This window comes from Drosophila ananassae, chromosome 3R, assembly GCF_017639315.1.
Source record: "Drosophila ananassae strain 14024-0371.13 chromosome 3R, ASM1763931v2, whole genome shotgun sequence".
In the NCBI taxonomy this organism is placed as follows: Eukaryota; Metazoa; Arthropoda; class Insecta; order Diptera; family Drosophilidae; genus Drosophila; species Drosophila ananassae.
Window position 1 is genome coordinate 16,433,314 of NC_057930.1, and position 27,584 is coordinate 16,460,897.

Sequence of the window (27,584 nt, forward strand, 5' to 3'; positions counted from 1 at the left end):
TCTTTTCTCGAAAGAGACTTCACTGGCAACTAAACGAATCGGTTCTCCCATGATGTTTAAATATTATTTATGTATGTTGTTTCTGTATGTTGCAATCACAATTTACTTATTGGAGCTTCAGGCTTAGCACACATTCGAGCAGGTGGCATTTTTAATCATTATAATCACCTTGATGTGCGTCTTATATTAGCCCTTAGCTCCATAATTGGCACTGGCGTTGCATTCAGTTGCTTATTAAATATTTCGGCTAGTTCAATCACAATATACACAAAAAAGATATGCGAGAACAATAATGATGCCGCCTATATAGATATTTATGCAGATCGATTTATATATATATATAAATTATACATATACGCATATGTATAATTGGAGATACATATATGTAAATGTGCTTTTCTAAGTGTTACTAGTAAATGGCAAGCCGATCTATTGCTCGAAAGCCTCACAATCTCATCCTCAACCTAGTATATAATGAAATTGCCACAAAGTGGTTCCCACTCCCAGCTGTAACATCTCCTGCACGCAGGCAATGTATTTTATTTTCCAACTATTTACTATTTATGAATTTTTTTGTGTTCGCTTTTGAAAATTTACCCTTCTATTCATTCCGGCTTTGATTACAAAAATCAAGAAACTAACCAGAGAAGAAAGCCAGACTTAATTATTTAAGTATTAAAAATGAGAAATGAGAAAAATAATTCACTTGAAAGAAATATTTGTATTCTGTTCATTAACGTATTTCCTATTTGGCTAGGGTTCAGAAAACACAAACTAATTGATATTATTGAAATCTACCAAAATGTATACATCTAATGAAAGTCTTAATTAGATCGAAACTGGAGACAAATTTAATTTACCCGGACCACTAACATATATATTTTTATAAATATATGTGCCAACTTCGAATTTATCAGATGTGTATACCGGCATGTATCTATTCTCTTACTTAAATCACTATGTTTTTCTTAAATTGTTAAAACACTTTCAAAGATCTTCACAAAATCAAAAAAAAATAAATAAAACAAACAAAAAAAATTAAAAAATAAATGTAATGAAAGGAAAATATAAAAGTGATATTGAAACACTATAAAAACATATTGTTACGTGAAAAAGTACGCGTAATTAATATGTGTTGTTTGGATGGACATACATCTCTATAAATAATGAATAATATATTAAGTTGATGTTAAAAGCTAAAAAAAACTGCAATAAAAAATGAAAAAATTCAATAAAAAGTGTCTTTTTCTTCAAAATGTTGAATGATATAATATTTGATGGTATTTCTTGTACCATATATTGGAAAAGATATTTCCTTTGGTTGGATAATATTTATTTTTTAAATTTAAAGTTTAATTTAAGTAACGAAAGCTACTTTCGTGGAAATGCGTCAAATTAACTTTTCCAACACTTAAAAAGCTTGCATCCCTGATGAGACTGGCCACCGATAACAGACGCTCGCCGTTATCGATTAGCATTTCACACGCCGCTACACATCTCTAGGGCTTTGCGGCATTGAGCAAAAAATTTTGCGAATATCTCAGAGTTTATTGAAAGGACTTCCTTAAAGGATTTAGCTTCCCAGCATAAAGCTCCAAAATCAATCGACTCCAGTCACGGTATTCGCAAGATTAATGCCAGTTTTCGCAGAAGGAATTTCGCTAAAGGAGAAGAAAAACGAACGAATCCTCTGCTCTAGTAGAAATTGATACGGCAGGTGAGTTGAAAATGCGTTTATGCCTGCGAAGGAACTGGTGAAATAAATGTATACACACATTTCTATGGCAGTCGGCCGATGTGTCAATGTTAATCGCGCTCTTCGCGCTTGCACACTTACCAATTTTCCGTAAGACGCCTCCGCCCTCCCTCAACTATCCAAGGTGTGGCAGAGCACTGAAAGCGAAAGCAGATATTTCAATAAGAGCCCCATCTATTCGAGAAGCCCATAGGATGAGTTCTGGCGGCGACCAGAACGAGCCAATTGCCGCTAATGGCAATGCGGCAGAGTCAACCGATGTGGAAATCATGTATGTATTGTTTTTCGGAATTGTTATAGTCTTGAATCTTCATTTCAAATAACCTGTAATAATGTATTTTCTGGCAGTAACTTTCTGGCGCACGAGAAGCAGGTCTGTCGCCCCCTAAGGACCAACCACACAAAGGTCTTGGCTTCCGGCGGCGTCCACACACGCGGATCTTCCAAAGTCAAGCTAAAGAACATCGTGGACTACAAGTGGGAGCGCAAGTACTACTATCCCGGTCACTTGGTAGCCGTCCATCGCGATGGAAAGCACCTGGCCTACGCTATTAATGGTGAGATGCATTAGGCTTAAAAAGACAGTTTTGTTGCCATTTTAGGATTATCATCCCCCCGAATATGAATATGTACCCCCGCATGTCAAATTTATTAATTTCTTGCTAATTGACAATTTTCTTACTCCACAGTCAATAATAAAGCCACTGGCATGGAGGGAATGGTGCGTGTGTGCAATATCAGCACCAGTATGCGGGCACTGATCAAAGGAATGAGTGGCGAGGTCCTGGACCTGCAATTCGCCCACACAGATCGCGAACGGATCCTGGCCGTCATCGATGTCAGTTCGCTTTTTGTCTACAAGGTCGATCTAATCGAAGGCAATCTGCTGTGCAATCTTGTCCTGAAAGTGGAGGACCCCATCGCAAACTATACTCCTGAGTACGACATGGTATCTTGGTGCCCGTATGTCTGCAGCAGCAACTCCACGGCAGCGCATCACGAAGACGACGATGAAAACCAGCTCTTGATCTGGTCTCGCAGCTCTCAGTTCCAGTGTTTCCACGTTAAAATGATTGTCTCCGAGCATGGGGTAATTAGAAGAATAATAGCCTTAAAAATCGAATTAAATGTAATCTTTTTTCGATACAGCGTGGCAAGATCCAACCGGCTGCTCTGGAAACTGGCTATTTAAAAATCGAGGAGGACACTCTTATTACATGTGCCGCTCTGTCGCCGGATGGCACCACAGTGGCTGCTGCCTGTGCTGACGGCCTGGTGCGATTCTACCAGATCTACTTGTTTGATGTTCGCAATCATCGCTGTCTCCACGAGTGGAAGCCACACGATGGAAAGAAGGTTTCCTCGCTATTCTTTCTGGACAACATCAACAAGCCTGTGGAAGAGTAAGGGGATCTTAGGGGGAGAAAAAGATTACATTCAACTAAATAATTTACCTTTTTAGAGCCTACTGGCAGCATGTGATTACAACAAGTGATGCCAACACCGAAATCAAGCTTTGGAACTGCACTCTGTGGGAGTGCCTTCAGACGATAAACTTGGAGGCCTCCATTCCCTCGCCGGTGCAACAAGGCTACTTTATAGCCGGAATCGACCGCAGTGCCAACTACTTGGTGCTGTCTAGCATAGACTGTTTGGCTGTCTACGTGCTGCAAATCGCCAGCACCGGCAGATCTGACTCCGGGGACAGTGATGGGGAGGCCGGCGAGGGCAAACGCATCCATAACATTGCCGAGTTCAAGCTGAGCTCGGGAATCCTTTCGTTCTCCATCGTTAATGCTACAATGCGTCGGGTTAAGAGCTCCATAGAGAGTTACTACCCCTTTGAGGAGCCTGAGGACTTTGACGAGGACAACAACTCTACCTATGCCCTGGTGTTGCACATGTTCGTGGTGCAGGCCAAGAGCCTGCAAGAGTGCCAGATAATCTATCAGCCATGCATGGCGGCAGCAGAAAATGCGGAGCGCCGCAGCCTCAGCAGCAGCAAGAGATCAGAGACACCAGATGATAATCTTGTAATAAAGCAGGACTCGGAATCCCCAGGCAGTGGCAATGCGCTGGACACTCTGTTCGCCAAGTCAGCCAAACGAGCCTCCACCACTAGCTCTTCCGCTGTCGTGGCAGTGGCGGCGGCTGCAGCGGCCGCTCCATCGGCCATTCTGCAAGAGGCAGTCGCTAACAAAGAGGCAGCGAAGTCGGAGTCCCCACAATTCGGAAGCGCTTATCCGCAGGTTAATCTTATGACGCCAGATGCCTTCAGTGCCAGCGGCACTTCTACAGCAACGGCTGTGGTAGTGGCTACCACTACCACCAGCGCGGCTGCCGATGGCTCGTCCACTGTTGGCGCAACGACGGAATCCATTGATTCGGCAGTACTGAACACTCTGCGTATGCTAGCCACGGTGACGGCGAAGACGGTGGACAACTCCAACCCGAATCTACTCAACCTTATGAACAATACCCTGATTGAGGATCGCGAGCAGCAGAAGATGAAGAAACTGGAAGCCCGCAAGAACTTTATAGCCATTGACCGCAATCCGGAACGCAATTTGGCCGAAAATCTGGCCAGCGGCGGCTCCAGTCCGAGTCGTGAGGTGCAGGAGATTATGGCCACCCAGGAAGATGTCGATTCCTACGAAGCTGAGCTGGAGAACCTGGAAGATGATGACGACGATGACGAGGAGCTGGCCAACTCTTCGCCCCTTCTGGAGGCCGTCGATGGGACATGGCCGATGGTGAAACTTCCTCTTACGAACTCTGCAGAACTTCAGAATGCTGCTCAGATTATGTCGCAGGTGGTGCAGAATACCAATAATGGCAATGTGCCACCTACTCTGGGTGGAGGCAGCATCAACAGTGGAAATGGCAACACCAGTGCCATTGTTGGTAACAACACGAACAACAACACGGCGTCCACTCTGAATACTAGCAACAGCAGCAGCGAAAACACGGCCATCAGTGGAGCAGCCGACGGTTCCAATGGAAATGGAGAATTAAGCTCCAAGATTGAACAGTTGATAGGTAAGATTAGGACTGATTATAATAATAAGTTATGTTAACTTAATAACTTATATTGCAGATCTGGTTAAGGCCCAATCCAAGCAAATAAATAAACTGGAGCAGGAGGTCAGTAATCTCCAGCAGCAGCAGCAACAAATCCTGATGGTGCAGCCTACCAAGCCGGATGCTTCTCTGGAACCCAAGAATGTCAACCAGCTGGCCTACAAAATCGAGATGCAGTTGTCCAAGTTGATGGAACAGTACCTCAAGAGATACGAAAACGAACACAAAAAGAAACTAAACGAGTTCTTAGCTGCTCGGTGGGATATACAATTTTTCTCTTTTTTTGAGACACATTTTAATCCAAATTATTATTTTCCAGTGAAACTCAGAATCGGGAACTGCGAGACTCTGTTCTCCAAGTGCTTAACCAGTATGTGATGAACCACTTCACCGACATAGTTGGCAATGTCCTGAACATGGAGCTGCAGCGGCAGATACTTCCACGTGTGAATGCGAAAATGGATCAACTGCAGGCCCAAATGCAGGTGGAAATTGTGCAAAAGTTGAGTGTCTTTGATAAGACGGTCAAGGAGAACATTGCACAAGTGTGCAAGAGCAAGGTAATCTTTGATAATTATCTTAAAATATTTTAATTCATTTATTTTCTTTTCATCAGACATTCCTGGATGCTTTTGGCAAGTCCGTGCTGATTGGCGTTCAGGCTAGTCTGCAGACCGCTTTCATCGAGTCCATGAGCAGCACTTTAATCCCCGCCTACGAGAAGTCCTCCCAGAACATGTTCAAGCAGCTCCACGACGCCTTCAGTGTGGGAATCAAAGACTGTAAGGTTTCTTACTCTTTAATCAAGATCTAGAAATGATTAATCCGAATTTATTTCCCTGCAGTCATGGTCCAGTTCAATACCTACCTGCAGCACATGCCCCAGCCGCATGCGGTAGGTGCCAACTCCGAGGAGCTGAACAATAAGCTGGGAATGCTGAAACAATTGGTGGAAAGCAGCCTGCACAAGCACCGCACCGAGCTGACGGATGCCATGTTGGAGACCCAGCGCGAAGTGAAGAGCCTGGAGATATTGCTGGCGCGCCAGGTGCAGGAAACTATTCGGACCGAGCTGCGCAAGCACATGGAGACCCAGAACATGGCTATGCGCTCGCAGGCCGCCACTCCGGCGCCCACCTACGATCTAAGGGACAGCATCAAGCAGCTGCTGCTGGCAGGACAGATCAACAAGGCCTTCCACCAGGCTCTGCTGGCCAACGACCTGAGCCTGGTCGAGTTCACGCTACGGCACACGGATAGCAACCAGGCCTTCGCCCCCGAGGGCTGCCGGCTGGAGCAGAAGGTGCTCCTCTCGCTCATCCAGCAAATCTCAGCGGATATGAGCAACCACAATGAGCTTAAGCAAAAGTGGGTAGAGTTTTCTGCCACGTCGTATGAGGGACTAATTAATTACTTCGTTGCAGGTATCTCAATGAGGCGCTTTTGGCAATCAACATGGCTGATCCAATCACCCGCGAACACGCACCGAAGGTTCTCTCCGAGCTGTACCGCAACTGTCAGTTGTTCATCAAGAACTGCCCCAAGAGCTCGCAGTTCAGCAACGTTCGCCTCCTGATGAAGGCTATAATGGGTTATCGCGAGCAGCTTAAATGATATCACGAGCGATCCGGCCTGTCTCATGTCTGGTACTCCTAGCTACCCCGATCCCGATCCCTATCTACGATAGTTAATCACGGACCACGCCCCCCACATACACATACACGCTTGTAGTTAAGCCCAAAATGCAGGTTATCTATCTATCTACCCTATCTACCCCCCTTTTCGAAAGCACTCGGCCAAGCTCTGCGCTTAAGGAAATGAAGTTTTATCCAAATGCCTTTAATTTTTTATTTTTATTTTAATATACTTGTGATGTGTGCGTGTCGTTTGAAATCAAGGCCTCATTTATTATGTTTATGTCGCGATATTGAAATTGTATTAGCCTTTTATTTTCCCAAAATGCAATATCTTTTATAATTTAATTTTGTTTCTGCAAGTCCTTGCTGCCTACGAGGCCTAATTAATTTTGATCCTTTTGATCCAATTTCTTTCTTTTTTTTTTATAAAAATGACGTTTACTAAAAGAACCAGAGAACAAATCTTTAAAGTCAGAGCTGTAGAAATTATTTTACAAACTCATTTCCAAAAAAAAATACTTTCGATTAAAAAAATTATGATTGCAAAAGCAGAAACTACAAGTTAAACGTATATGTTAAGACTACGGATTAAGTAAAGAGAAAATAAAAATAAAAATCTAAAATATATAAATGTATTTAAAAATATTTAACTTTTTACTATTGTTGGTCATCATAAGTATTTCTCAATCACTTTTCTTATTCTTACAAACTATAAACCCCTTCCGCAATAGCCTATAAATATTTTTTGTCTTTTAAACAACAACAAAAATTAGGAAAAGATCAACAAGAAGGATCACCATCAGCTCAGAAGGGCCAGCAGACTCGAGGTGCGTTCTAAACAACTACAACCGCAGGTGGCACACACCTTGTGATTCTGTAAAGGAATTCAATTAATTTTTAAACATAATCTCTCAAAAAAATATTCTTAAATCTCACCTCAAACCACTGCATCATGTGATCTATGTGCCCGCCGTGTCCGCAGGCTAGGCAGGCGTTGGCAGCTCCTCGAACAGGAAGACGACAGAGCACGCAGAAGAGCACCGGTCGCTTGCACGGCTCACATTTCGGTGTCCTCTTCGGCTTAGCGCACGAGCCGCACTCGGTGACGAACTCCACGCCCTGCACAGTGGGCGGAGGGTTCTGGGTGTGTTTGAGGATGAGGGCCCGCTTGGAGAGCAGCTGCCAGCCGAAGAGGATCTCAGCGTAGGCCCGCTTGAACTGATCGAAAAGAGGAACCTTGGCGCGTCGGATCAGAGAACAGGTATAGCCATCATAGGGAAGGTGCCTGACTTCCAGATCCAACGAGTCCGACCAGGAGTTGCTGCGAAGTTGCTTCAGTTGCTGCCAGGTGTTGTGCGAGGATGAGGGCTTCGCTTCCAGCGGTAGCACCGTGTGATATGGAGAAATCTGAGAGTTCAGCTGCAACGGCAATCTACCAACCACATCCATGGAGCTACCCCCGGACGCAGGACACTTGTCGAATAAACATGCCAGCAGCACAGCTGTTTGGATGTCACCAGACATGGCATAGTGCATGATGAGCGACTCTAGAAGGGACTTTTTAAAGGGATCGTGCTGAACCTGAGGTGTGGCTATGAGCTCAGCCAGCAGCCACACGGGCACCAAATCACTCCGCCCGTGATTTCGACAGATTTCCCCATTCCTGCGGCAGGTCTTTGCAATATCGAGCTTATCAAGGGAGAACTCCCTGGCCATGGACCGATTTATGTGAAGAAGGTTGCTGGCATCGTACACATGGACAACTGGAGAGCCGTTCATTTGCCGAATGGCACGCTGCTTGCCTGGTTTACCAGCTATCATCCGTTCCTGCAGATAGAAAGAGGCATTTGCATCTCGCTGAGCAGTTGCCATGACATTGCCCAACAAGCAGCTTCCGTTGATGGATGAAAGAGTCCTGGGGGTCAGGGCGGAGTGTTGCCTCAAGGTGAGTCTCTTGTTGACCGGCTGGGAGAAGGTGGTCAGCAGCCCAATGGCGTTGAAGTGTACCCCCGAGGTGCGAGGATAAGGAATGCAGGCATCGTGAAGGGCACTGGATAGAGCTCCCTCCAGTCGAGGAGACTGCAACAGAAGCTGACTGCGATCCGCCCCACCGCCACCTCCCACAGCCGCTATCTTTTTCTTCATGGCTGCCACTAGGGCTCGAAGGCATTGCTCCAAGCAAGTTCGTGACTTCTTCACCCGCTGTAGGGCGTTGCATCGGAGCACCTTCAACAAGATTCCGCTGACATCACTAGATAGCGTAGTCCCCTGACACAGCTGGAACTCCGGTGGTGCACTAGGACTGGGATACGACGTGGCAAAGGTAACCTGCAGGATGACCGTGTGACCGCCGGCGGATATTTTGAAGCAGGCATACCGCTTTATGGCATCCAACATGTCCACCTCCACGTGCGGCATGTTGGTGTTCAGCAGCGAGAACTCGTGGTGCAAAGAACACGTCGGTTGATCCGTCAAGGATCTGGCTATGTGTGGCTCTTCGCGGCGATAGTAGCCAAAACTGGGCGAGCGGGCCATAGGCAGCGTATTGGATGCTCCATCGCCAGTGGAGATGGGAAGCGAAGCGGCAGTCATTGTGGATCGCGGATGCAAAAATTCTGGCGGAGTGGGTGCCCGCAACTCACTCAGGTCAGGTTCGAACCGAGGCTCTTCCTCCTCGGCGGATGGTTCGCAAAGATTCAGCATGTTGTCGTCGATTTTCCAGACTCGAAGTGTGCGATCTCTGGACCAGGTGACCAGTTCCTACCAACAAAATTAGTAAATAGATGCAGATAGAAATATTTTTTCGTAAAACTCACAATTTCTGTAGTAGTTTCGCGATTGGGACGCCAGGCAAAGTCTAGAATGACATCTGTGTGTCCGACAAAGGAGCATATGGGATCCGTTTGCTTGCTGTTGCTCCACAGCAAAAGACTGTTCTCACCGCGACCTAGATGAGGCACCACAATGCTGACGAGACCGTTGCCTATGGGCTATGGAAGACAAAAATTTTCATAAACACTTCAAAAGTCAAAAGTGGAAGGCTACTTACTGTGTATCGCGCCCTCCATACAGGTGACATGGTTGTGATTATTTTCTCGGCTCGGCGTGGATTGCAGACATCAAAGTACTTCACTGTTCCATCTTGGCTGGCGGTGGCCAAGCAAGTCTCCCTTTTGTGACTCCAGTTGATCCCGTGAACTCGGTTTAAATGCGCTGTGATATAGTGCGTGGGGCAGCTTCCTTTGCGAATATCCCAGATTCGCAGATCACCATCATGGGCCGCTGCCAGAAGATGTCCCGACACACGATTGAAACCCACCTGGGTGGCACCAGCTGGGGATATACAAAGACCATTAGATGGATACATTTTTAAAAGGATATGTTTTCATTACACATGCAGACGGCATTCAAGGACAAGGCTGGTTTCCTCGGCTCCCTTAAATCCCAGATGTGGGAGAAGGTGTCAATGGAGCAGCTGACCAGCAGGTTGGGATCCTTTCCGTGCCAGTCGATGTCGGTCACAGTGCGTGTGTGCCCGCGAAGGGAGTTCTCATAGCAGGGTTCTGCTGTACCCCAGCGTACGATGTCTATGTGCTGGCTAGTCTAAAAAGGAAAGGATTCTTACTATGTCCATATTTAAAACACACAAAACACCAACCGCTATTGCGCAGTACTCTTTGCGACTTGGACATATGGCAAACTCGGCCACTGAGACCTCGTACTTGGACTGGCGCTCGTGGCGGCGCAAAGTGCCGTCGTCCTGGCCCAGCCGTTGCAAGGCCAAGTGGCCGCGACCCGCCAACAGCACCCACTGACCAGAGTAGTCCACCGACATGGCAGTGGCCTGGGAGTCCCGGTGCTCATAGCTTTTGTTGCTCTGTCTAATAATGTATGTGTGCTCAGGGCCGCCGCTGATTGCGGCTCCTGATCCGCCAGTAGCCGATCCCCCACGTTCGCCAGGCCGCAGAGTCTCTGTGGGTGGCATTCTACTTTTTAACTATCTTTTTTCACTATAATCAATCAATTTAACAAATTTCTGCATACAAAAATTGTCGAAGCAGAGGAAAACTGATAAGAAATTTGCATATTAATAAAAACAAAAAACAAATATGCCCTGGACAACAGTGTTGGAAAACCGAGCATTTTGAAATTTTCATGTTCCATTTATCGAAACATCGATATACTCATATTTGTTGGATTAGGCGACTTCTAAAGGGCGCCAATTTCAAATGTTTCTTTTTCTTTTTAAGTATATTTATTAATCTTACCTGGGAGGCTTCGACTGCCTGGGAATCATCATGGGTAACCTTTTGTCGGGTGCGCTTCTTCGGAGGGGTCACCTTGGGGTCACTTGATTGGATCTTTGATTGTAATTATCAAGGCATTTTTTTTGTATCTTTTATATAACTTACCGTTCTTGCAGGCTTTCCCGTGCTACAGCTAGCCGTCGTCGCTTCCCTTGGTCCGCCTTTCATGGTGGGCTCCTCCAATGCCGACTGTGATCGTGTCCTTGTCGTCGTTCTCTTCACCCTCTGCATGGGTCATCTGCAAACACGTATTGACTGCTTCATTAGAACCTTTAAGTTTTTTGTAAACATAGGTGAGGCTGTTAGGCTGGGACACGTGTTACTGGCACGCAATGTTTTCTTGTTAAGTACAAATATAATAAATTATAATAAAAAAAAACAATAAAAAAAAACAACAAAAAAAAACAACAAAAAAAAACAACAGCACAATATTACAACAACAACTACCATAATCATAACAAAAACAAGAAAGGAAATTATCAACAAAATTTACAAAAAAAAAAAGAAATTATTTTCAATTTTCAGGCTTGCTTAAGTGCAACCTATGAGAATCGAGGAGGAGGGCGCTATTTTTTTAATAAATTTATTTAATTTTATTAATTGAATTGCTGCGAAATATAAAGATCTTCAGCAATGTTATTATATCCAAAATAACAGTAAAAATGGACTCTTCATTGCAAATGCACTTCAGTGTGCCCTTAAAAGTAGGCAACGGAAATATTGGTGCTTACATTTTCAGATTTAGAATTTGTAAAAAACATGATTTTCATTCAAAATTATGGAAGTATTCATATCTTTTAGAAACTTCGTAAGCTTATACACCATGGAAACTAAATATCGGATAATATTGTACAGTTATATGGCTCAAATAATACATTAAAAACAATCTCTCTACAAATCATTTAAGGTATTCCTCTCAAGAATCGAATGAGAATTGGCAAAGGTATAGCCATCGTATGAGGCCATAGAGTCCTTTCATGAATTTTGAAAGGGACCCCCACAAAATTTAAAAAAAATCGAAAAAATATTTTGTTCATAGATTTTGATGCAGAATGATGGAGAATCGATCTACAAATCGATTAAGGTATTCCGCTCAGGAATCGGATGGAAATTGGCAAAGATATAGTCCCCACTGGGGGCCAAATCGGGCATCCATGCATTTCGAAGGGGATGGCCCCAGAAAATTTGAAGAAAAATCTAAAAAATATTTTGTTCTTAGATTTTGATGCAGATTGATGGAGAATCGATCTACCAATCGTTTGACGTATTCCGCTCAGGAATCGGATAGAAATTGCCAAAGATATAGCCTCCACTGGGGCCAAATCGGGCATCCATGCATTCTTCATCATTTCGAAGGGGATGCCCCAGAAAATTTGAAGAAAAATCTAAAAAATATTTTGTTCTTAGATTTTGATGCAGAATGAGGGGGAATCGATCTACAAATCGATTAAGGTATTCCGCTCAGGAATCGGATGAAAATTGCCAAAGATATAGCCTCCATTGGGGCCAAATCGGGCATCCATGCATTCTTCATCATTTCGAAGGGGATGCCCCAGAAAATTTGAAGAAAAATCTAAAAAATATTTTGTTCTTAGATTTTGATGCAGAATGATGGAGAATCAATCTACAAATCGATTAAGGTATTCCGCTCAGGAATCGGATGAAAATTGCCAAAAATATAGCCTCCACTGGGGGCCAAATCGGGCATCCATGCATTCTTCATCATTTCGAAGGGAATGCCCCAGAAAATTTGAAGAAAAATATAAAAAATATTTTGTTCTTAGATTTTGATGCAGAATGATGGAGAATCGATCTACAAATCGATTAAGGTATTCCGCTTTGGAATCGGATGAAAATTGCCAAAGATATAGCCTCCACTGGGGGCCAAATCGGGCATCCATGCATTCTTCATCATTTCGAAGGACATCGAAAGCCCCTTATAGCCCCTTAGACATCGTAAGGGGCTATATTGTCCTCTCATGCCTTTTTAAGCCTTTACTTTAGGGGGGACCCCATAGAAAATTTCATTAAATATGCTAAAAATATTTTGTTCCTAAATTTTGATGCAGAATTTTTAATATTTATTTAATAAAGGCATTGTTCATGTTTTCGGAGGGTGGCAATACATTCAATTCATATGTCATTATAATTTTATTAGTATTTATTTACATATTTTAGTTTTTTACACAATTAAGTATTTTAGTATTAGTAATAGTTGACCGCTCTAATGTTAGTATTGACCATAATTGACGATATATCCAGCCTTGATTCTTGACTGTTAGCAATTTCGGAAATAGCTGCTTCTAGAGCCCCTGCTACAGGACTTTGCTGGACTATTTTGTCCCCTTATGTATCTTTTCAACCTTCATCTTCAAGTCGACAGTCTATTTTTAAGTATCGATTGTCTTCCGGGATGGAAGGAAGATCCCATCGTTAATTAATCAAACATGATCAGTAACTTTTGGATAACACACAACATCTATTATATCTGTTTCTTTTTATTGGATTATACGTTTTATATGTTTATTGTCTTCTAATTTAGTTCTAATTTATTATAAACTAATATTTTAGCTATTAAAAGGATACTACGCCGGTGCATAATTCTGGGAAGATAAAATTAATTTATTATTTATACGACATCTAGTTATTTCATAGAAATAAACTAAGGCTACGAACACGGATCTTAAGTCTTTGACCGTTTTATCCACAATTCCCCCGGTGGAAAGGCCCTCATACCGCATCTGTGGCTCCTTATCTGTGGCAATAACAGAACATTTTGAGGGCCGGATCGTTAAGGCAGTAGCTCTGGCTTCCGTACAAATTCAGCCGGCTAATGGTGCCGGTGAGCACAGTTGAATATCCAGTCATTCGGACAGTCGACTCAAAGACACCCAGACCGGGTTTGGTCTGCAGGCGCAGGGTAATGTCCACCGCATAGTCCGTGGAGATGTTTTTGACGATCTTTGAGTGTGGTGCCGCTATCAGAGCCTGAAGTATGGCATTCAAGTAGAGAGTCCGGCATTGAGATTTAGCCTTCAGCCGATTGTTGATTAGCCGGACCAGATACCGGGCTGCCCGCTGCACCCGAGGATCGGTGGTCTGTAGTTCTTGGCGGTGGTGGCAGGTGCACCAGTGGGCAGCGATGCCCGCCTGTTCGCATGTCCTCTCTATCGGCAGAGGCAGGAAGAGGCTGATGCCACGTGGGAGCTGGATGTCTGGGTCCTCCAGTTCAATGGCTCGACGCTGCAACTGATTGGCCTCCAGATTCTTCAAATCCAGCAGGTCCAACATGGTGGCATGGACATCAAACGGAGTGCTCAGGCGCCTAGCGTTTGCCTTTAGATTGGATATGGCTTCCGGATATAGTTTTTTCATCCATGGGGGATACAGAAACATCATTAGCGGCTGCCGTTCCTCCATCATGCCTTGGTAGGTGCGTCGAAAGGATCCCCACCTCAGTCCATGATCTGAAAGAAGCATCACCACTGTCCGGTTTAGTAGTCCGGACTCCTGAAATTGCACTAATTGATCTAGCAGGGCTTCATCCAGAAGCGTAGGGAAGTTAAAGAAGTCGTGAGTCATGGACACTGTCCAGAAAATGGAGAAGAAAAGGTTGCGGTTCATCAGTGGGACCATCTTCCGCATATACTCCAGCAGTACGTCCGGCGTTCGCCGTGTGCCCAGGCAAAGGTACATATTGAGCTCCTTTTTATAAGCCAACGTGTCTTCCAATTCCATGAGAATGGGGCGTAGATAGTAGTCCGTGGGCTGCTTCTTGAAGCCACAGAGATTATAGTTAAAAGCCGAAAGCTTGGCAACATCCTCGGCAAAAAGCGTGCGGTAACCATGTTGCTGGTAGCGTTTCCAAATGAAGGAGCAGCCATCGAAGGCCCGCGCTATTTTTGGTGAGCAGGAGAGATTAAGCTCTTGGTCATCCAACCCGGTCAGCAAGGGCACTATATTTGGATAGGTATTGTCCCCCACCTTGTTGTAGCCCCACATTTCAACGTGGCTGATATTCTTCCGGATGAACTTGGCCGAGCGACGCATTTGCCGCCAAAAGTTTAAGTGCGACAAGCTGTCCAAGCCAAGGATCATCACCGAGACCCGTTCGTGGGCAGGAGTCTCTCCTTTGCTCTGGTTTAAGTTCTCCCTCTCGGGAACAGACTTCGAGACACGAGGAATCACTTTCTTCGGTTCCTTTTCCACGGCGAAGAAATGGCAGTCCTTGTAGATGGGTTTGTGCTGATTAAAACATCGCAGGCACAGGAACTCCGTGTCCGGCGGAAGGCGTACGACTTTCGCCAGCTGGAAGTTTTTAACCAGAGTGTGGTTATTCTTAAAGTCTTTAACGCGCGTCACGATCGTATAGTTGCAGCTTATCTTTGATATTTCCCGCGTACTAAAGAAGGCATAGAGTTCAGTCTGGTCCACGTTTAGATGCAGCACTCCGGGTTCTGTGTCACTCGCCCGGAGCAGAGCCTTGTTGCACTCATAGGGCCGTGGCTTAAACATAAACTGGGCGATGGTGTCGTCGACCACCTCGAAGTGCGGCATCCGGCAGCCGGGTGTATCTATGAAGTAGGCTCGACTTAAATTTCCGCCATATCGGTCCTCGATGCGGGCCATGAAATCGAAGCCATCGCGGAACCGGAGCAACTTCGTCCGCAGGTTGTAGTCCATGCAGAGATAGGAGAAGATGCAAAGGAAAAAGATCACCACCACCACCTTCTTGAACTGGCTGCGACTCTTGGACATGTTGTAGTAGCAGTAGTATTGCTGCAGGTCCTGCTTGGTCATAAACTTCGGATCCAGTAGGTACTTGCTCCTGTAGAAAGACGAATACAATTTTTATTCTTTTGTATATAAAATTAAAAAGAAATATGTTCTTTATGTGCTAGATGTTCTACTCTATTCTAAAATGATTTCTAGGATCTAAAATACTATGAGTCTATGTTCATTTAATTTTGAAGTTTACTGAACTGTTTCTGGGATTTGTTGGAAGAAAATTTAATGCACTCCTGGATTTTTCGAATAAATCAGAATTTAAAAATAAATTTTGATTCAAACACAATCGTTCTGTGACATGAAATCCTCAGTTTACTGCATCGTAGAGTCTTTTTCTGGCCGCTATTAATAAAGGCAAAAAATAATATAAGGAATGCCCACAACAATGGGGGCGCCCTGAGTGGCCACTCAGCCGAAAGTCCTTAATTTTCCCCCCACCTAGATGAATAATTTTTCCATTCCCTTACAATGCTATAATCCTTGCAACGGTTATCAACCCCAACATGGCTTAAAGTGGCTTTCCTGGGTCAAAAATTCATTGAGAATCTAACAATATTCGATAAAGAGGACATTCTCTAATAAAAATATACAAATATTCTTCAGTTGCATAAATAATTTAAAATTTATAATATTTTTCTCTAGTTTGCTGACAGTGTCCTTAATCTTAATCCCATTTGGCCGAGGTTCAGGTGGAATTTATTGAAAAGAACATCCTTTCGAATCTATCCGATTGGGGGGAGAAAAAAACACTTTCAATTGACACTTTGAATTGCATTTTGCTTGAGTCAACACACGAATAAAAAATAAAGGATGGGAAGGATCTGAAAGGGGGGTTTGGGGCGTTGTTGGCATTCGGATTGGATGCTTCAAGCAAACAAGCGATGAAACACAATGACACGCCTGTCCTCCCAGGCCACCCCTTTCCGATTCCTGCCAGATGTAAAGGTGAGTGAGTGGTGGCTGTCCCTTACGGAGTACTTACTCATAGCTCAAGTCACCGTATTTTCGCATATCCTTGGATGTGTAGTAGGAACGCATATTCACGACGCTTCAGTGCATCAATGATGATGCTTTTTTAGGTCCTGAGTTCCGGTCTCCTTGCCGTTAAGTCCTTGACATCCTCTTTGGTGGGAGTAATGTGAAAGCCCTCTGTTTTGTTTCGCTTTTTTTCTGGCTAATTGTTTGTGTGCCACATTTTATTTGCTTTCAATACACTAATTTTAAATAGGTATATCCTTTAGTTTCTCTTTTCCTTCCTAAGGACATTATCCTTTTACTTCTAATGAATACTAACACTTGTTCTATAGTTTCTTAATATACATAGTTCCTCCTTTTTATTTCAATGATTTCCTAGTGTTCATCCTATGTTCCTAATTTTCCATATTTATTTCCGATTCACTTGGCTCCCCATCACACACTGAGATATCCTGTTATTGGAGGCTGCGAAGGCTCCAGCTAACTGGGTTTTCCTCTCTCTCGCTCTCTCTGTGTTTTGACAGTTGTCCTGGGTCTGCCATGGACTCGGGCATGCGCAAGTCCTGTGGCAGCTGGACCAGGGATGTTGTAACTATTCTATTACACTTAAAAAGTTATTGTCAAGCATTTATTTAGAAAAAGAGCTATAGAATTATTAGATCTGTTTTGGTTTAATAGAATTAATAAAAAAAAGAAAAATGTGTGTCTATAAATTTGCATCTTTAATATCTTTTAAAGTTCTAACTTTTAAACTTAAATATTTACTATAAATTATACTGTCTTTAATTACTAACTAAAACTATACAATATAATTTGGTAAGGCAGTTCATTGAACAACTTTTATTCTTTAAAAAAATATGAAATTGAATAATTTAATGCCATAATTTAATTGTATTTGTGACTCTTTACTTGTGGCCATAGTTTATGGCGCATTTGCGAACTTTAATGACGATTTGCATGTCGGAATGGCCGCACACTGGGTAATTAATAGACGGAGTCCTTATGCATAGAAATGTTTTGTGGCCAGTGACCTCCAATTCGAACATCTCCTGCTGCTCCCCAAAAGAAAATAACTAAAGCCTGTTATAAGAGGAATTTTTTCCTATAAAAACATAAGTGGCTACCTTACTGATACAATTATTATTAAATTTGTTTATAAATTATTCAGCATTTAATAAAATATTTGTGGTTAGCTTCGTCTGAGTGAAAAGGTCAAAAGAGTCTAGCCTCCACACCAAACTACTGAAAGGTCACATCTTTAAAGCTAGTGATGCTCTTACCTTGAGCCAAAGTATTTATATCTTTTAAGATGTCCTTCAATGTGGCTTTTGGGCCTACACATTTTTAATAACGACTGTGAGCCTCCTTTTTTGACAACTTAACAAGCAACAAGTGGAGTGAAATCCTGCCAAAGGACTCTTACATCTCGCTCATTAGACGGACTAACCAAAAAGCGCAACAGGCTGCAACTCGCCCACATTCCCACCCACTCCCATGCGGCGAAATGTGGCAAGTACGTATGTATGTGTGTACTATGTGGTGGTATATCACCCATGTACGGCTTAATAACTTGGCTGCAGGCTGGACATGATTTTCGATGTCCGATAATTACAACGAGGACGCCAAGTGGGGGCATAAATCGTAAGTCAGAGTATGAAAAAAGCATTTCTCTGTTGGACCAGCAGCAGCTTCCTTTACCGCTTAACAAGCATTTATAATGCTTGATTACTGTAAAAAAGGACCCTGGGATATGTCCTGCTATAAAAGCATCGGACGCATTAAGAAACCGCTTCAGTTGAATTTTTGAAAAGTCTCGAACGCGGCAGAGCTACGACCATAATTATTTTCCGTTATCCGAGCCCGAGGAATAGCCACCGTAGAATGCACCAACCTGGTCATAGACCATTGCCCAGTGCCAGGCTGAGGGGGCGAGATCCCGCCCGATGTAGGACCCGAAAGTCTTCAGTTTCCCCAGCCAGAGGAGCCTATCACCTGCCCGCCCTTCTACTTGTCCTTCTCATCATTATCCAGTGCTTTGAACCTCATATGTGTCGGGAATTGATGAGGCATCCAAGCGACAAGCATTCCAAGGACCAGCCAATGTCGACTACTGTCGGTGGGCGAGCTGGCCATGAGGTGACATTGCCCCAGGCGGAGGAGCACAAACGGGCGGCGGACAGGTCGGCACCCAACCAGCCGGAGGAGATTTTTAGCGCTCCGGCCGACGACAGTGGCCTCAGCTACGACGAGTATCCGGTAGGGGCCAAAAACTAAACACATAAAACCCACAAAATAACAAACCCTCGAAAGAAAAAAATTAAAACTGAAGAGCTGTCGCGTGGGTCGTCACTGGGAATCCCTATCACCTTACACACAATTTGTAATTGTATATTTTGCATTTGATTGCTTTTTGGCCTTTTGGCCCAAAGACAAGTCGAGTGCCCCCTCGGAAACTGAAAAGCTGACGTCACAGCACTTTGATTATGCCAGGTGCCAGGATATTAGTGGCCGGACTAATGAGGGTTGGAACTGACCGTAGCTTCGTTAGATGGACTTGGACTTGGATTTTTAAAACACTATGGAATCCGTTTGATGTGTGGGCGTATTATTTTTAAGCTCTCGCGGGACTTCAGTTCAAGTGAAGTCCTGAGGAATATTATATTTCAGTCTTACCATAACGATTTTAGCTACGTAAAAGAAATGCATTTAAAAAAAAATGTTGTCCTTCCAGATGGTTGTGCCGAAAAGAGCTGCCTTACTTCTGGATCGTTTAATGGTGGCCCTTCATCATGCCCTGGAACAAGAACGAGCTGGTCACAGAATCGGTGACTTCTATGCGGACAAAAGTAATCTCAACGAGAAATTGGGAGAACCACAGAACGGACTAGTACAACAGCAGGCCGGAGAAGATGGTGATTAAAATTTGTCGAGATATTAGGAGTTTAAACAATTAATTTATTTTAATGCAGGAATGTATACCGAAGATGATCCCAGCGTATTTGTGGATTATGATTTCAAAGACGTTAATCAGATCAATCGCGCCACCGGCGAAACAGTAAGTTGGAATATAAAACCTGAATTGCAATATAAGACATAAAATTAGCAGCGCGATGTGTAAGAAAATTTCAGTTAATGGCAAAGAGCTTTCAGAGAAGAGCCGGTGCGGAATTGGCCGGAGAAGATCGATCTGGAACGTCCAGCTTATCCGGTGGTTCCCCAGCTGGTGCACGGCGACTCCATCCATCTGGATCCGGCGGTGGTCGTATGTACTGGCGTTGCTATTTCAATGCCGTCAGCTGCTTTTGAAAACCGAAAAACTGATAATTCGCGTCTGGAGTTGGTTTTAAACTAATAGCATCCCCTCAACCCATCTCCAATAGTATTAGTTCCGAAACGGTTTTGTTCTTCATTTGGTGGCTGCTGTGAGAGTTGTTCGCGCAATTAACTGAAATCTCCAAAAATTCTGTTATCTGTAGTCGTATCTGTATCTAGTATCTGTATTTGTATTTGTGACTCTATCTGTAGCAACTGTATCTGTGCATTTGTAACTCACTGTGAACTTGCGTTATAAATAAAACACAAACGATAAATCCAACGGCATTCATAAATTTATTAATTTATTCAGGTACACATACGTGCCAATATTTTAGATGGGGGAGTGTTCAATATTTTAGATATTCGCGGCTAATTTCGTACCAAACAGAAGCCCATTAATCCCAGTCCTGCTTTATTCTGATTGACATGGCCATAAAAGTTCTCAGCCAACCCATCGGTGCATGCCCTCAGCGCGTGTCTAAATGTCAGATGTAATGAACTATTACTATTAACTATTAAGTATTACTATAGCTATAATTATACTTGTTACTTTAAGAGGTTCTTTAAAATATTTCATATTTAATTTAAAATATTTACTAATTGGGATAAATTAGACATCAAGATAATATAGATAAATATAGGATTGATTTTGGGGAGCTAGTAATACCATAGTTATAGGAGTTTGGAGGCACATAGATAACACAATATACTGCCGCATAATTATATAGCTATTTCCTACAATATACAATGGTTATATTTTACCAACATAATTTGCTTTGTAACTATGTAATTTATGTGCATAAAAATGATATCTGATATAAAGACATTCTACGATTTACGATTGTCTACGACACGATTTGTTACAAATTCTTCATTGATATCAAAAACTTTTTAACCTTTTAAAATGTTTAAAATTCATATTGAAGTTTATTATTTTCAACTTTTATATCTCAAGCACCTTTCACCTCTTCTATGCAAATCTGGCTGAACTCCTGGACCAACTGTTCCTCACTAATAGCCAACTAAAAGTCAATGCATAATATTACCATTGGGTCAACTGCCTCTCCATAATAATCAACTTCTGAGCTAAACTGGCGATCGGTTTAAGTGTGCAACGCACGTTTATGGCTTGGCCACCTTGGTTGTCAAGTGAAATGGCAAAGTTTTATGAGCTATAGCGGCCAATAATGAGTTTGTTGGATCACCTATTAATAGACTTTTATGTACATCAGATAGTTAGCGTTAATCGATGGCTTCGACATAGATAAGTCGAAGAAAAGTGTCAGAACTTGTCCATAAATATTCGATATTAAAGCTTGATCAAATGATGGTTTAATTAAAATATATTTATTCAATAATTTTCTATAAATCTTAATCATCAATGAAATATACATGCCATCCTTACCATTTCCGGGTATTTAAATCTATTTTTATATCGAATTTTTGCCATAATCTCGGCCCTACAAATGGCGCAATTTCTTTATCAATTGGTCGTAAATCAATGGCGAGTGTAAAGCCACTCGCTGAGCTCACTGTCCGAGTGCATTTCGGTTAGTTTGGCGTAATCTTCACGTCATAGATACTACAATATATATAATATTAATACACCATCGTTCGCGTACCGCTCGTAAGTATGCAACAGGTTTCGTCCGCTCAAGAGATAATCGGCAACAGGTGCCGTTATTCTTTGTTACTCACCACGTACAGCCAGTGGGAGAGATGGCTGGTGGGTATGCGATTTCACTGTTGGTGGTACAATGGCTTCCACACGTCCGTGTGGTGAATTAATAAGTGGCACATTCTTCATACGCCCCATTGTACAAGCCGAAACATCAGCAACAATTGGGAATACAGGAGTTTTTGGGAGGTCTATCGAATGGGGGATGCTCTGTAATAGAGATAGAAATAAAATGTGATATAAATTGTATAAGAAAGGGTAATATTAATTAGATATATTTTTATATAAGGGTTCTAAAATATTATATTATGAATTATATTATATTATGAATATTATTTCCTTCATCGGATTATATATTTATATTCAAAAATAATATTATTGTACATCTGGAATATTATTACAAACAAATATTCATCACCAAAATACCCTGTTTCGAGTGTCAGGTATCATAAGCAAGTGTTGCTCGTGCTTGTTGCAGTGTCGCTTGACATGAGGCATTAAGCTTTGCCTAAGCAGACGCCCCACCTTCGACTGTGCCACCCAACCCACATCACATCCCTATTTTTCCTGGCTGGCCCGTTCTTCCTGCTCCTGCTCCTGCTCCGGCTCCTGCTGCTGCTGGCTGCTCCTGATGCTTCTGCGTCTGCTTCGGTGTCGCTGCCGGCGTCGCTGCCTTTCGGCGCTGGCTGTTTCCTATTTTGTATATAAAGCCCAGTAGCGGGCATTGCAAACATCGAGTTACCAATTTCCCTTCTTGGCGTTCACATCGAGCGGAGCGAAAACAAGCAACAAGTGACCCCACGACCCCACCAAGGATCAGTTCACTAACAAAGTACGTTTCTGTTTGTTCGGCAAACACAGAGTAAAGGAAATAAGTTCAAAAAATTATTAAGAAACGCCTCTAGGTCGGAAAAGCATTTTTTTCCAAAGCCTGGCGCCAAGTTTTGTCCATTTCCGCGACACCAATTTAATTACCGACAATTCCCAAAGTCACAATTTAGTCCGAAAGTATCGGTGAGTATTGGATTTCTGATAAATTGAAATGAGTATTTGTGATTCTGGCGAAATTAATTTGTGGATGCGGAAATTGTGGCACAGGTAAATTATAGTCATCCGAGTTGAGGCCCAGAGATATTGTATCGAATAGGTCACTTAGTATAGTTCAAAGGGCAAAATAGCTTAGATAAAAGCCTGAGATTTTCGTGGTTTATTAATCTTCCAAAGAAGACTTCCAAAGATCCACCTAATAAACCCACACATCCCTCATACAATGGACCTTCCCTATTCCCTACTCATTGAAAATTTTGTGAATTATTTATTGGGCAAAGTTTTACTTCATTTGTTTTCCGTCCAAAACATTTGATTTAGGCTTCAATTTGAATTCGAGTAACTGATAATAAATAACTCGACTCCCCCGGAAACCGCAATCAAATTGCATTTAATATTTATAGGAATTCGCCTTCGCGTTCTCTATGGTTTCAGGGCATCAATCAAGCGTATAATTTTAGCCAAAAATTGATTCAGGATGGAGTTTAAGAGACTGGAGGGCAGTTACTTGTTTGTTTTAAGATACAACTTACAAAAAAAAAACAAAAAATCCATTTTAATATTAAAGTAGCCTAAAAATAGAAGACCTAAAAAATACGTTGCCTAATTCTTAGAACAAAAATTAATGAAAGAATGTACGGGGCTACTGGCTTTAACACTAATTAAATTAATAACTCTTCCGTTCGGCTCTTTGATTCAAATTTTCCACCAATCAGAGCCAAACCGCAAAGAAAATCCCCCGAAACCCAATACGACTTCAAGTGCTCGATACTTAGCGCCCAGAAAGAGCGAAGTGGGAGGGCATCCTTATATGTATTTGAAGATGTCTGAAGTTTCCTGATTTTGGTCTCTGATTGACGCCGTTTTAAATTGCCGCCAAGAAAATATCATATGACCAGATAAATCACACGGCCAAGGACACGACAATCCCAAATCATCCTTTCCGCTCCTGTCAGGGACACTTGCGTGGAACGATGCGTGGGCCAGGTTCTCGTGAAGCTAATTGAGCTTTTTGGTTAATTGTAAAGTGTTTAAATTTTAAACAGTAATTTTAAAAAGTAATCTGCTTGTGGTTGATAAATCTTAAATCCCCTATCAGGATTAGGCCATGTGAAAATTTTACTCTTTCTTGTTTTTTTTCAGTAGAGATTTTTTGTTTCAGCTTCTGGTTACTTTAGCGCTCCGGCGATGAGATTAAATTTCCAATTAACATTTGAGCATTATTTATCGGAGGCAATAAAAATGTCCTGATTAAGTTTAGGCCCGGGGTGCCGTCGGGAAACTCTGTCTGGTTTGGTTGGCCTTTATTATTCCATTTGATCTAGGCAGGCCAGGCTAGCTAAAGTTTTCGCGCGGGATGGTACAAATTTCACCTCCCAGTCATTAGTTTTTATTTATCACCCCAACAACAGCTTAATCTATCAAATATTTTATGAGCTCAAAGGGTGGCACCACTCACTATCTCTGTTCGCATTAACTTTGAAAGTGTTTAAACAGTTTTTTTTAGGCAGTTCTGCCTTTTGAAATATGGACATCTGCATGTGCATACCTCCATGTGTTTAAGAATTAAGAAATATTCACAATACATTCTATAAATGTTTGAACTTTAAAGTGTCAGGTCTGCAATCTTTGAATTAGCTGAGAATCATTTTCAAGAGGCTGTTTGCAATTTGAGATTGTAATACCAACAAGGAGCTGGGTTTTATGAGCTGTTGCAACCAGATGAGACAAGTCATTAACATTTACGCCCCACATTATTGGGGCTTATGGTAACCTCATTGCGAGCCTTCTCACTCCCCGCCCCGTCTACCTGTTGCATCCTGGTGGCTCTGAAAGTCATTTGATGATCTCATTTCCCCGGCTCAACGAATATAGCCAGGGGATTTATGTTCCCCCTGGAACCGCCACTGCCTAGCAGTTTATTTATTCATGCTTTGTGGGTGAGTGGCTTTTCTTTTGATTTCACCCCCACTTCAGCTACCCATGATGTCATAAGTGTAATGATATATTAATTATGATTCTAATTGGTCAAGGATATGCTCTAACGTGATGGAATAAATCTATTTCCACTTTGATTTTTGTGGCAAGTAATTTGTGTATATTTTATTCCATAATATTTCTTTGCAAAGGTTACTGATGGGACATATAATATCCCAATCAAGTTATACAATTCTAATACTCTTTCTGAGGGACGAAAGTTTTCCTTATGCCATATCTGAAATGAATCCCTAATCTTTTTACTTTTGAAAAGTAAAACTTGCATGACCGTCACTGGATGACGTTATTTGTCAGCTTCAGATGAAATCAATTAAACTTTGTCTAGCAACGTCCAAAGCCATACAGGTATCCCATTGCCACTGCCCATTGTGGCAGCCACACGTTGCATAATGCCATTGTAGTACTGACGATGTTGCAACCACTGAGTTGCAGGACTATATCCGTTTTTAATTGCGGAAATGCACTTAAGCTTGGCTAAGGTGGAAACCAAGAGTCTGAGGCCGGAATGCCGGTCACGTTTGTGGCAACAAGTGCTCTTTTCCATCGTCCTTTGTGAAAGGTCCTTGCTTTAACTGTTTGTTGGGAATTATTTTAATGCTTTAATATTAAAGAATTTTATTTTGAATATTTTTTCAATTAAAGCTCTTAAATATGATGAAATTCGTGCAAATCATACTGTGCTACGGCTTGTTGGTGGCTCTTCTGTTTGCCGTCAGCGACGCTCGGCCCTCAACAGGCGAATCAGGACCAGTAAGTAGATATTTTTTAATTAAAAAGGAGCACAGACTAGAGTCTTAGTTTTTAAAGGAATCTGACGGCATGGACGGACAGGAGGCTGAGGACGTGCGAGGTGCCTATGGCGGTGGCTACGATATGTCCGCACAGGCCATCTACCCGAACATACCCATGGACCGGCTCCAGATGCTCTATGCCCAGTACAGACCCACGTAGGTATTTTGGATGATGAATGGGTACTGTGATTAATGTCAATTTCTTCTATAATTCAGCTACAGCGCCTACTTGAGGACCCCAACCTACGGCAACATGAATGAACTCTACCGGTTGCCGGAGAGCAAACGTCAAGTGAGGTACCGGCAGTGCTACTTCAATCCCATCTCCTGCTTTAGGAAGTAAAGCATCCCTGCCCCAGCCAGTGAAATGAGAATGTCCGAAACCCAATACCCTTGGATAAACTAACATTTCAAGCATTTCCACCAAACCAATAAATCTAGCATAATGGATCACAAGAGTTTAACCCACAAAATAATTAGTGCAATTACCATAAAGCTAAGACTCAACCTGTATCCGTAATAATACAACTTTAAAAAATATATCCGCTACTTAAATATTCTAAAAAAAACATAAAAAATGCTTCATTGCAGTTTTAACGAATACACCTTTGCATTAAATTATATAATTAAAATATGTATAGTTACTTTACTTTCTTGATTTTCGCTTGGCATATGGTGTGGTAAAATAAAATGCAAGGACCTCATTGCAAGGATCCTTGCATGCATACATAATATATAATATTATTATATTGAATACCGATTTTCTTGTGTAAATTTTAGTGTCTCAACCCTTGTATAAAAAACGTTTGATGGCCAAAAAAAAAAAGCATGTAATGACATACATAAAGTTATTAACTGTAGAGTATTTAAATAATATTTAAATTAATATATGTACGTATAAAATAAATGCGCCCAAAATATATTGAAGAAGAATGTTACCTCAGTAATTGAGTTTTGTGTTTAATTTTGACTTTCAGCATTTAAAAGGGATTTATTTCCCAATACTATGGTTGAAGATGCTTAGATCCTTTTTACGAAATAATTGATTAAAAAATAGTTGTTTTGTTTTTATATTTCTTTATTCAAGTTAAAAGTTGATGACTTACATTACTATATTTTATATTTGGTAGAAACTGTATTAGAACATTTGACATTTTTATTTTTTTTAACATTTTAATGTTGAAATATCTTTCATTAAATATTGTTTTGAAAAATACGTTTTAAATGGCCTCTGAGGCAATATCGTTGGGATGCTTTTTCCTCCGAGTCTTTATAGCTCTGAGTCCTTTATCACGATTCCTTAATTATCGTACTATCACGTTTTTAATTTCAGATTTGTAGTCGTCTCGGCTCCAGGTGTTGCGACTGGCACTTCCCTCCATCGCGTTGGCGCTCCTCCATCAGGATGACCAGTCGATCCGGAGTGGATATTTTAAAGCTTCCACACTTCCGATAGCGCTCCTCGATCTTCAGGGAGGTGGCCACCATAAAAATGGAGAAGACCAGGGCGATTAAATAGCGAACAATTAACATATTGTGACAAATGCCGTGTACCGATTGCAACTGCTCAAGTCAGGAAGCCGAGTGGGATCTTTTATACCCTCTATACTGGTTGACTGAAAGCGTTCGTGAGGTTTCCCGAGAGGATTACCTTCTGGGTGGATTAGGATTCGAATTTTATGATCGGCTATATACCCCAATAAACAATTTTTCGCTAATCTATTTGGCAATTTCCACTTCCTTAGAGGCCCCTGAGCCAGAAACCGAAAAGGAAAACTAATTGCTGTGGCTGATGAGTGGAAGTTCCAAGAAGTGGGCACAATGTCGACCTACCTGGATCGGATAGCGTGCGTTTATGATCTCTGTGAGCGTCTCTGGTCCTCTGTTCTGCCATTAGACATTTTAATTGTTAATTTTTGCAAAAAGCCAGCGCACCCGGACCGCGGAGGGAGAAAATTTAAATAATGGCCGAGCTGCGGGCAAAAGCAGCGAGAATCCAGGAATCCAATGGCTACCTGCATTTATTATCTGGCCCTGGTTGCCGGTTAGCCCGTCTTCCAGTTACCAGGTTGCTAGCTCCCATCTCTTAGTTCCTCCACCTCGCCGCGATGATCTAAGCGGCTGCTCTACTCTGTACTTCTCCGAGTGCCATCAACGTGAAAACAAGTGGCAACAATTTTCTATAAATTGCATTTGTGCAAAATTAAGTTC

General features: G+C 42.3%; 6 protein-coding genes across 8 annotated transcripts; 3 read left to right on the top strand and 3 right to left on the bottom strand.

The window, feature by feature from the left end:
• The first annotated feature begins 1,431 nt into the window (after nt 1–1,431).
• LOC6497059 (enhancer of mRNA-decapping protein 4 homolog) lies at nt 1,432–7,109 on the top strand. The gene is made up of 11 exons (XM_001962799.4): nt 1,432–1,717; nt 1,789–2,027; nt 2,105–2,313; nt 2,446–2,846; nt 2,906–3,159; nt 3,219–4,795; nt 4,854–5,094; nt 5,157–5,397; nt 5,454–5,619; nt 5,683–6,205; nt 6,262–7,109. Exons 2-11 carry the CDS (start codon nt 1,804–1,806, stop codon nt 6,449–6,451), a joined length of 4,026 nt encoding a protein of 1,341 aa, XP_001962835.2. The 5' UTR covers nt 1,432–1,717; nt 1,789–1,803; the 3' UTR covers nt 6,452–7,109.
• Nucleotides 7,106–10,588, bottom strand: LOC6498446 (GATOR complex protein Wdr59). The gene is made up of 6 exons (XM_001962798.4): nt 10,133–10,588; nt 9,867–10,077; nt 9,524–9,807; nt 9,291–9,464; nt 7,411–9,234; nt 7,106–7,348 (listed from the first exon to the last, which is right to left on the bottom strand). Exons 1-6 carry the CDS (start codon nt 10,457–10,459, stop codon nt 7,274–7,276), a joined length of 2,895 nt encoding a protein of 964 aa, XP_001962834.2. The 5' UTR covers nt 10,460–10,588; the 3' UTR covers nt 7,106–7,273.
• A 2,794-nt stretch (nt 10,589–13,382) lies between these two features.
• LOC6498445 lies at nt 13,383–17,000 on the bottom strand. The gene is made up of 2 exons (XM_001962797.4): nt 16,552–17,000; nt 13,383–15,609 (listed from the first exon to the last, which is right to left on the bottom strand). Exons 1-2 carry the CDS (start codon nt 16,605–16,607, stop codon nt 13,533–13,535), a joined length of 2,133 nt encoding a protein of 710 aa, XP_001962833.1. The 5' UTR covers nt 16,608–17,000; the 3' UTR covers nt 13,383–13,532.
• A 1,347-nt stretch (nt 17,001–18,347) lies between these two features.
• On the top strand, nt 18,348–20,138 carry LOC6497060. 2 transcript variants are annotated; one of them, XM_032455404.2, is made up of 4 exons: nt 18,348–18,800; nt 19,276–19,456; nt 19,514–19,599; nt 19,674–20,138. In XM_032455404.2, the coding sequence occupies exons 1-4, from the start codon at nt 18,426–18,428 to the stop codon at nt 19,848–19,850; spliced, it is 819 nt and encodes a 272-aa protein (XP_032311295.1). In that variant the 5' UTR covers nt 18,348–18,425; the 3' UTR covers nt 19,851–20,138. The 2 variants fall into 2 exon arrangements, with proteins under 2 accessions (XP_032311295.1, XP_044572166.1); XM_044716231.1 differs by having other exon boundaries at nt 19,695–20,138.
• Nucleotides 20,139–22,269: 2,131 nt separating this feature from the next.
• Nucleotides 22,270–26,320, top strand: LOC6497061. Of its 2 annotated transcripts, none has more exons than XM_014906024.3 (4): nt 22,270–22,369; nt 25,225–25,332; nt 25,390–25,529; nt 25,590–26,320. In XM_014906024.3, the coding sequence occupies exons 2-4, from the start codon at nt 25,234–25,236 to the stop codon at nt 25,714–25,716; spliced, it is 366 nt and encodes a 121-aa protein (XP_014761510.1). In that variant the 5' UTR covers nt 22,270–22,369; nt 25,225–25,233; the 3' UTR covers nt 25,717–26,320. The 2 variants fall into 2 exon arrangements, with proteins under 2 accessions (XP_014761510.1, XP_014761509.1); XM_014906023.3 differs by having other exon boundaries at nt 25,596–26,320.
• A 113-nt stretch (nt 26,321–26,433) lies between these two features.
• Nucleotides 26,434–26,973, bottom strand: LOC6498444. Its single transcript, XM_001962794.3, has one exon. It carries the CDS (start codon nt 26,904–26,906, stop codon nt 26,703–26,705), a length of 204 nt encoding a protein of 67 aa, XP_001962830.1. The 5' UTR covers nt 26,907–26,973; the 3' UTR covers nt 26,434–26,702.
• Between the last annotated feature and the right edge of the window lie 611 nt (nt 26,974–27,584).

Bases quoted from the DNA above. Each gene is read 5' to 3' on its own strand.
- LOC6497059 (XM_001962799.4), top strand. From the start codon at position 1,804: ATGTTAATCGCGCTCTTCGCGCTTGCACACTTACCAATTTTCCGTAAG. The intron at 3,160-3,218 runs GTAAGGGGATCT...TTACCTTTTTAG, and splicing joins ATCAACAAGCCTGTGGAAGA to AGCCTACTGGCAGCATGTGA. The intron at 5,095-5,156 runs GTGGGATATACA...ATTATTTTCCAG, and splicing joins AACGAGTTCTTAGCTGCTCG to TGAAACTCAGAATCGGGAAC.
- LOC6498446 (XM_001962798.4), bottom strand. From the start codon at position 10,459: ATGCCACCCACAGAGACTCTGCGGCCTGGCGAACGTGGGGGATCGGCT. The intron at 10,078-10,132 runs GTTGGTGTTTTG...TTTCCTTTTTAG, and splicing joins AAGAGTACTGCGCAATAGCG to ACTAGCCAGCACATAGACAT. The intron at 9,808-9,866 runs GTAATGAAAACA...GTATATCCCCAG, and splicing joins CTTGAATGCCGTCTGCATGT to CTGGTGCCACCCAGGTGGGT.
- LOC6498445 (XM_001962797.4), bottom strand. From the start codon at position 16,607: ATGCGTTCCTACTACACATCCAAGGATATGCGAAAATACGGTGACTTG. The intron at 15,610-16,551 runs GTAAGTACTCCG...GTCTTTCTACAG, and splicing joins TACGGTGACTTGAGCTATGA to GAGCAAGTACCTACTGGATC.
- LOC6497060 (XM_032455404.2), top strand. From the start codon at position 18,426: ATGCACCAACCTGGTCATAGACCATTGCCCAGTGCCAGGCTGAGGGGG. The intron at 18,801-19,275 runs GTAGGGGCCAAA...TTGTCCTTCCAG, and splicing joins TCAGCTACGACGAGTATCCG to ATGGTTGTGCCGAAAAGAGC. The intron at 19,600-19,673 runs GTAAGTTGGAAT...AGAAAATTTCAG, and splicing joins ATCGCGCCACCGGCGAAACA to TTAATGGCAAAGAGCTTTCA.
- LOC6497061 (XM_014906024.3), top strand. From the start codon at position 25,234: ATGATGAAATTCGTGCAAATCATACTGTGCTACGGCTTGTTGGTGGCT. The intron at 25,333-25,389 runs GTAAGTAGATAT...TAGTTTTTAAAG, and splicing joins CAACAGGCGAATCAGGACCA to GAATCTGACGGCATGGACGG. The intron at 25,530-25,589 runs GTAGGTATTTTG...TCTATAATTCAG, and splicing joins TATGCCCAGTACAGACCCAC to CTACAGCGCCTACTTGAGGA.
- LOC6498444 (XM_001962794.3), bottom strand. From the start codon at position 26,906: ATGTTAATTGTTCGCTATTTAATCGCCCTGGTCTTCTCCATTTTTATG.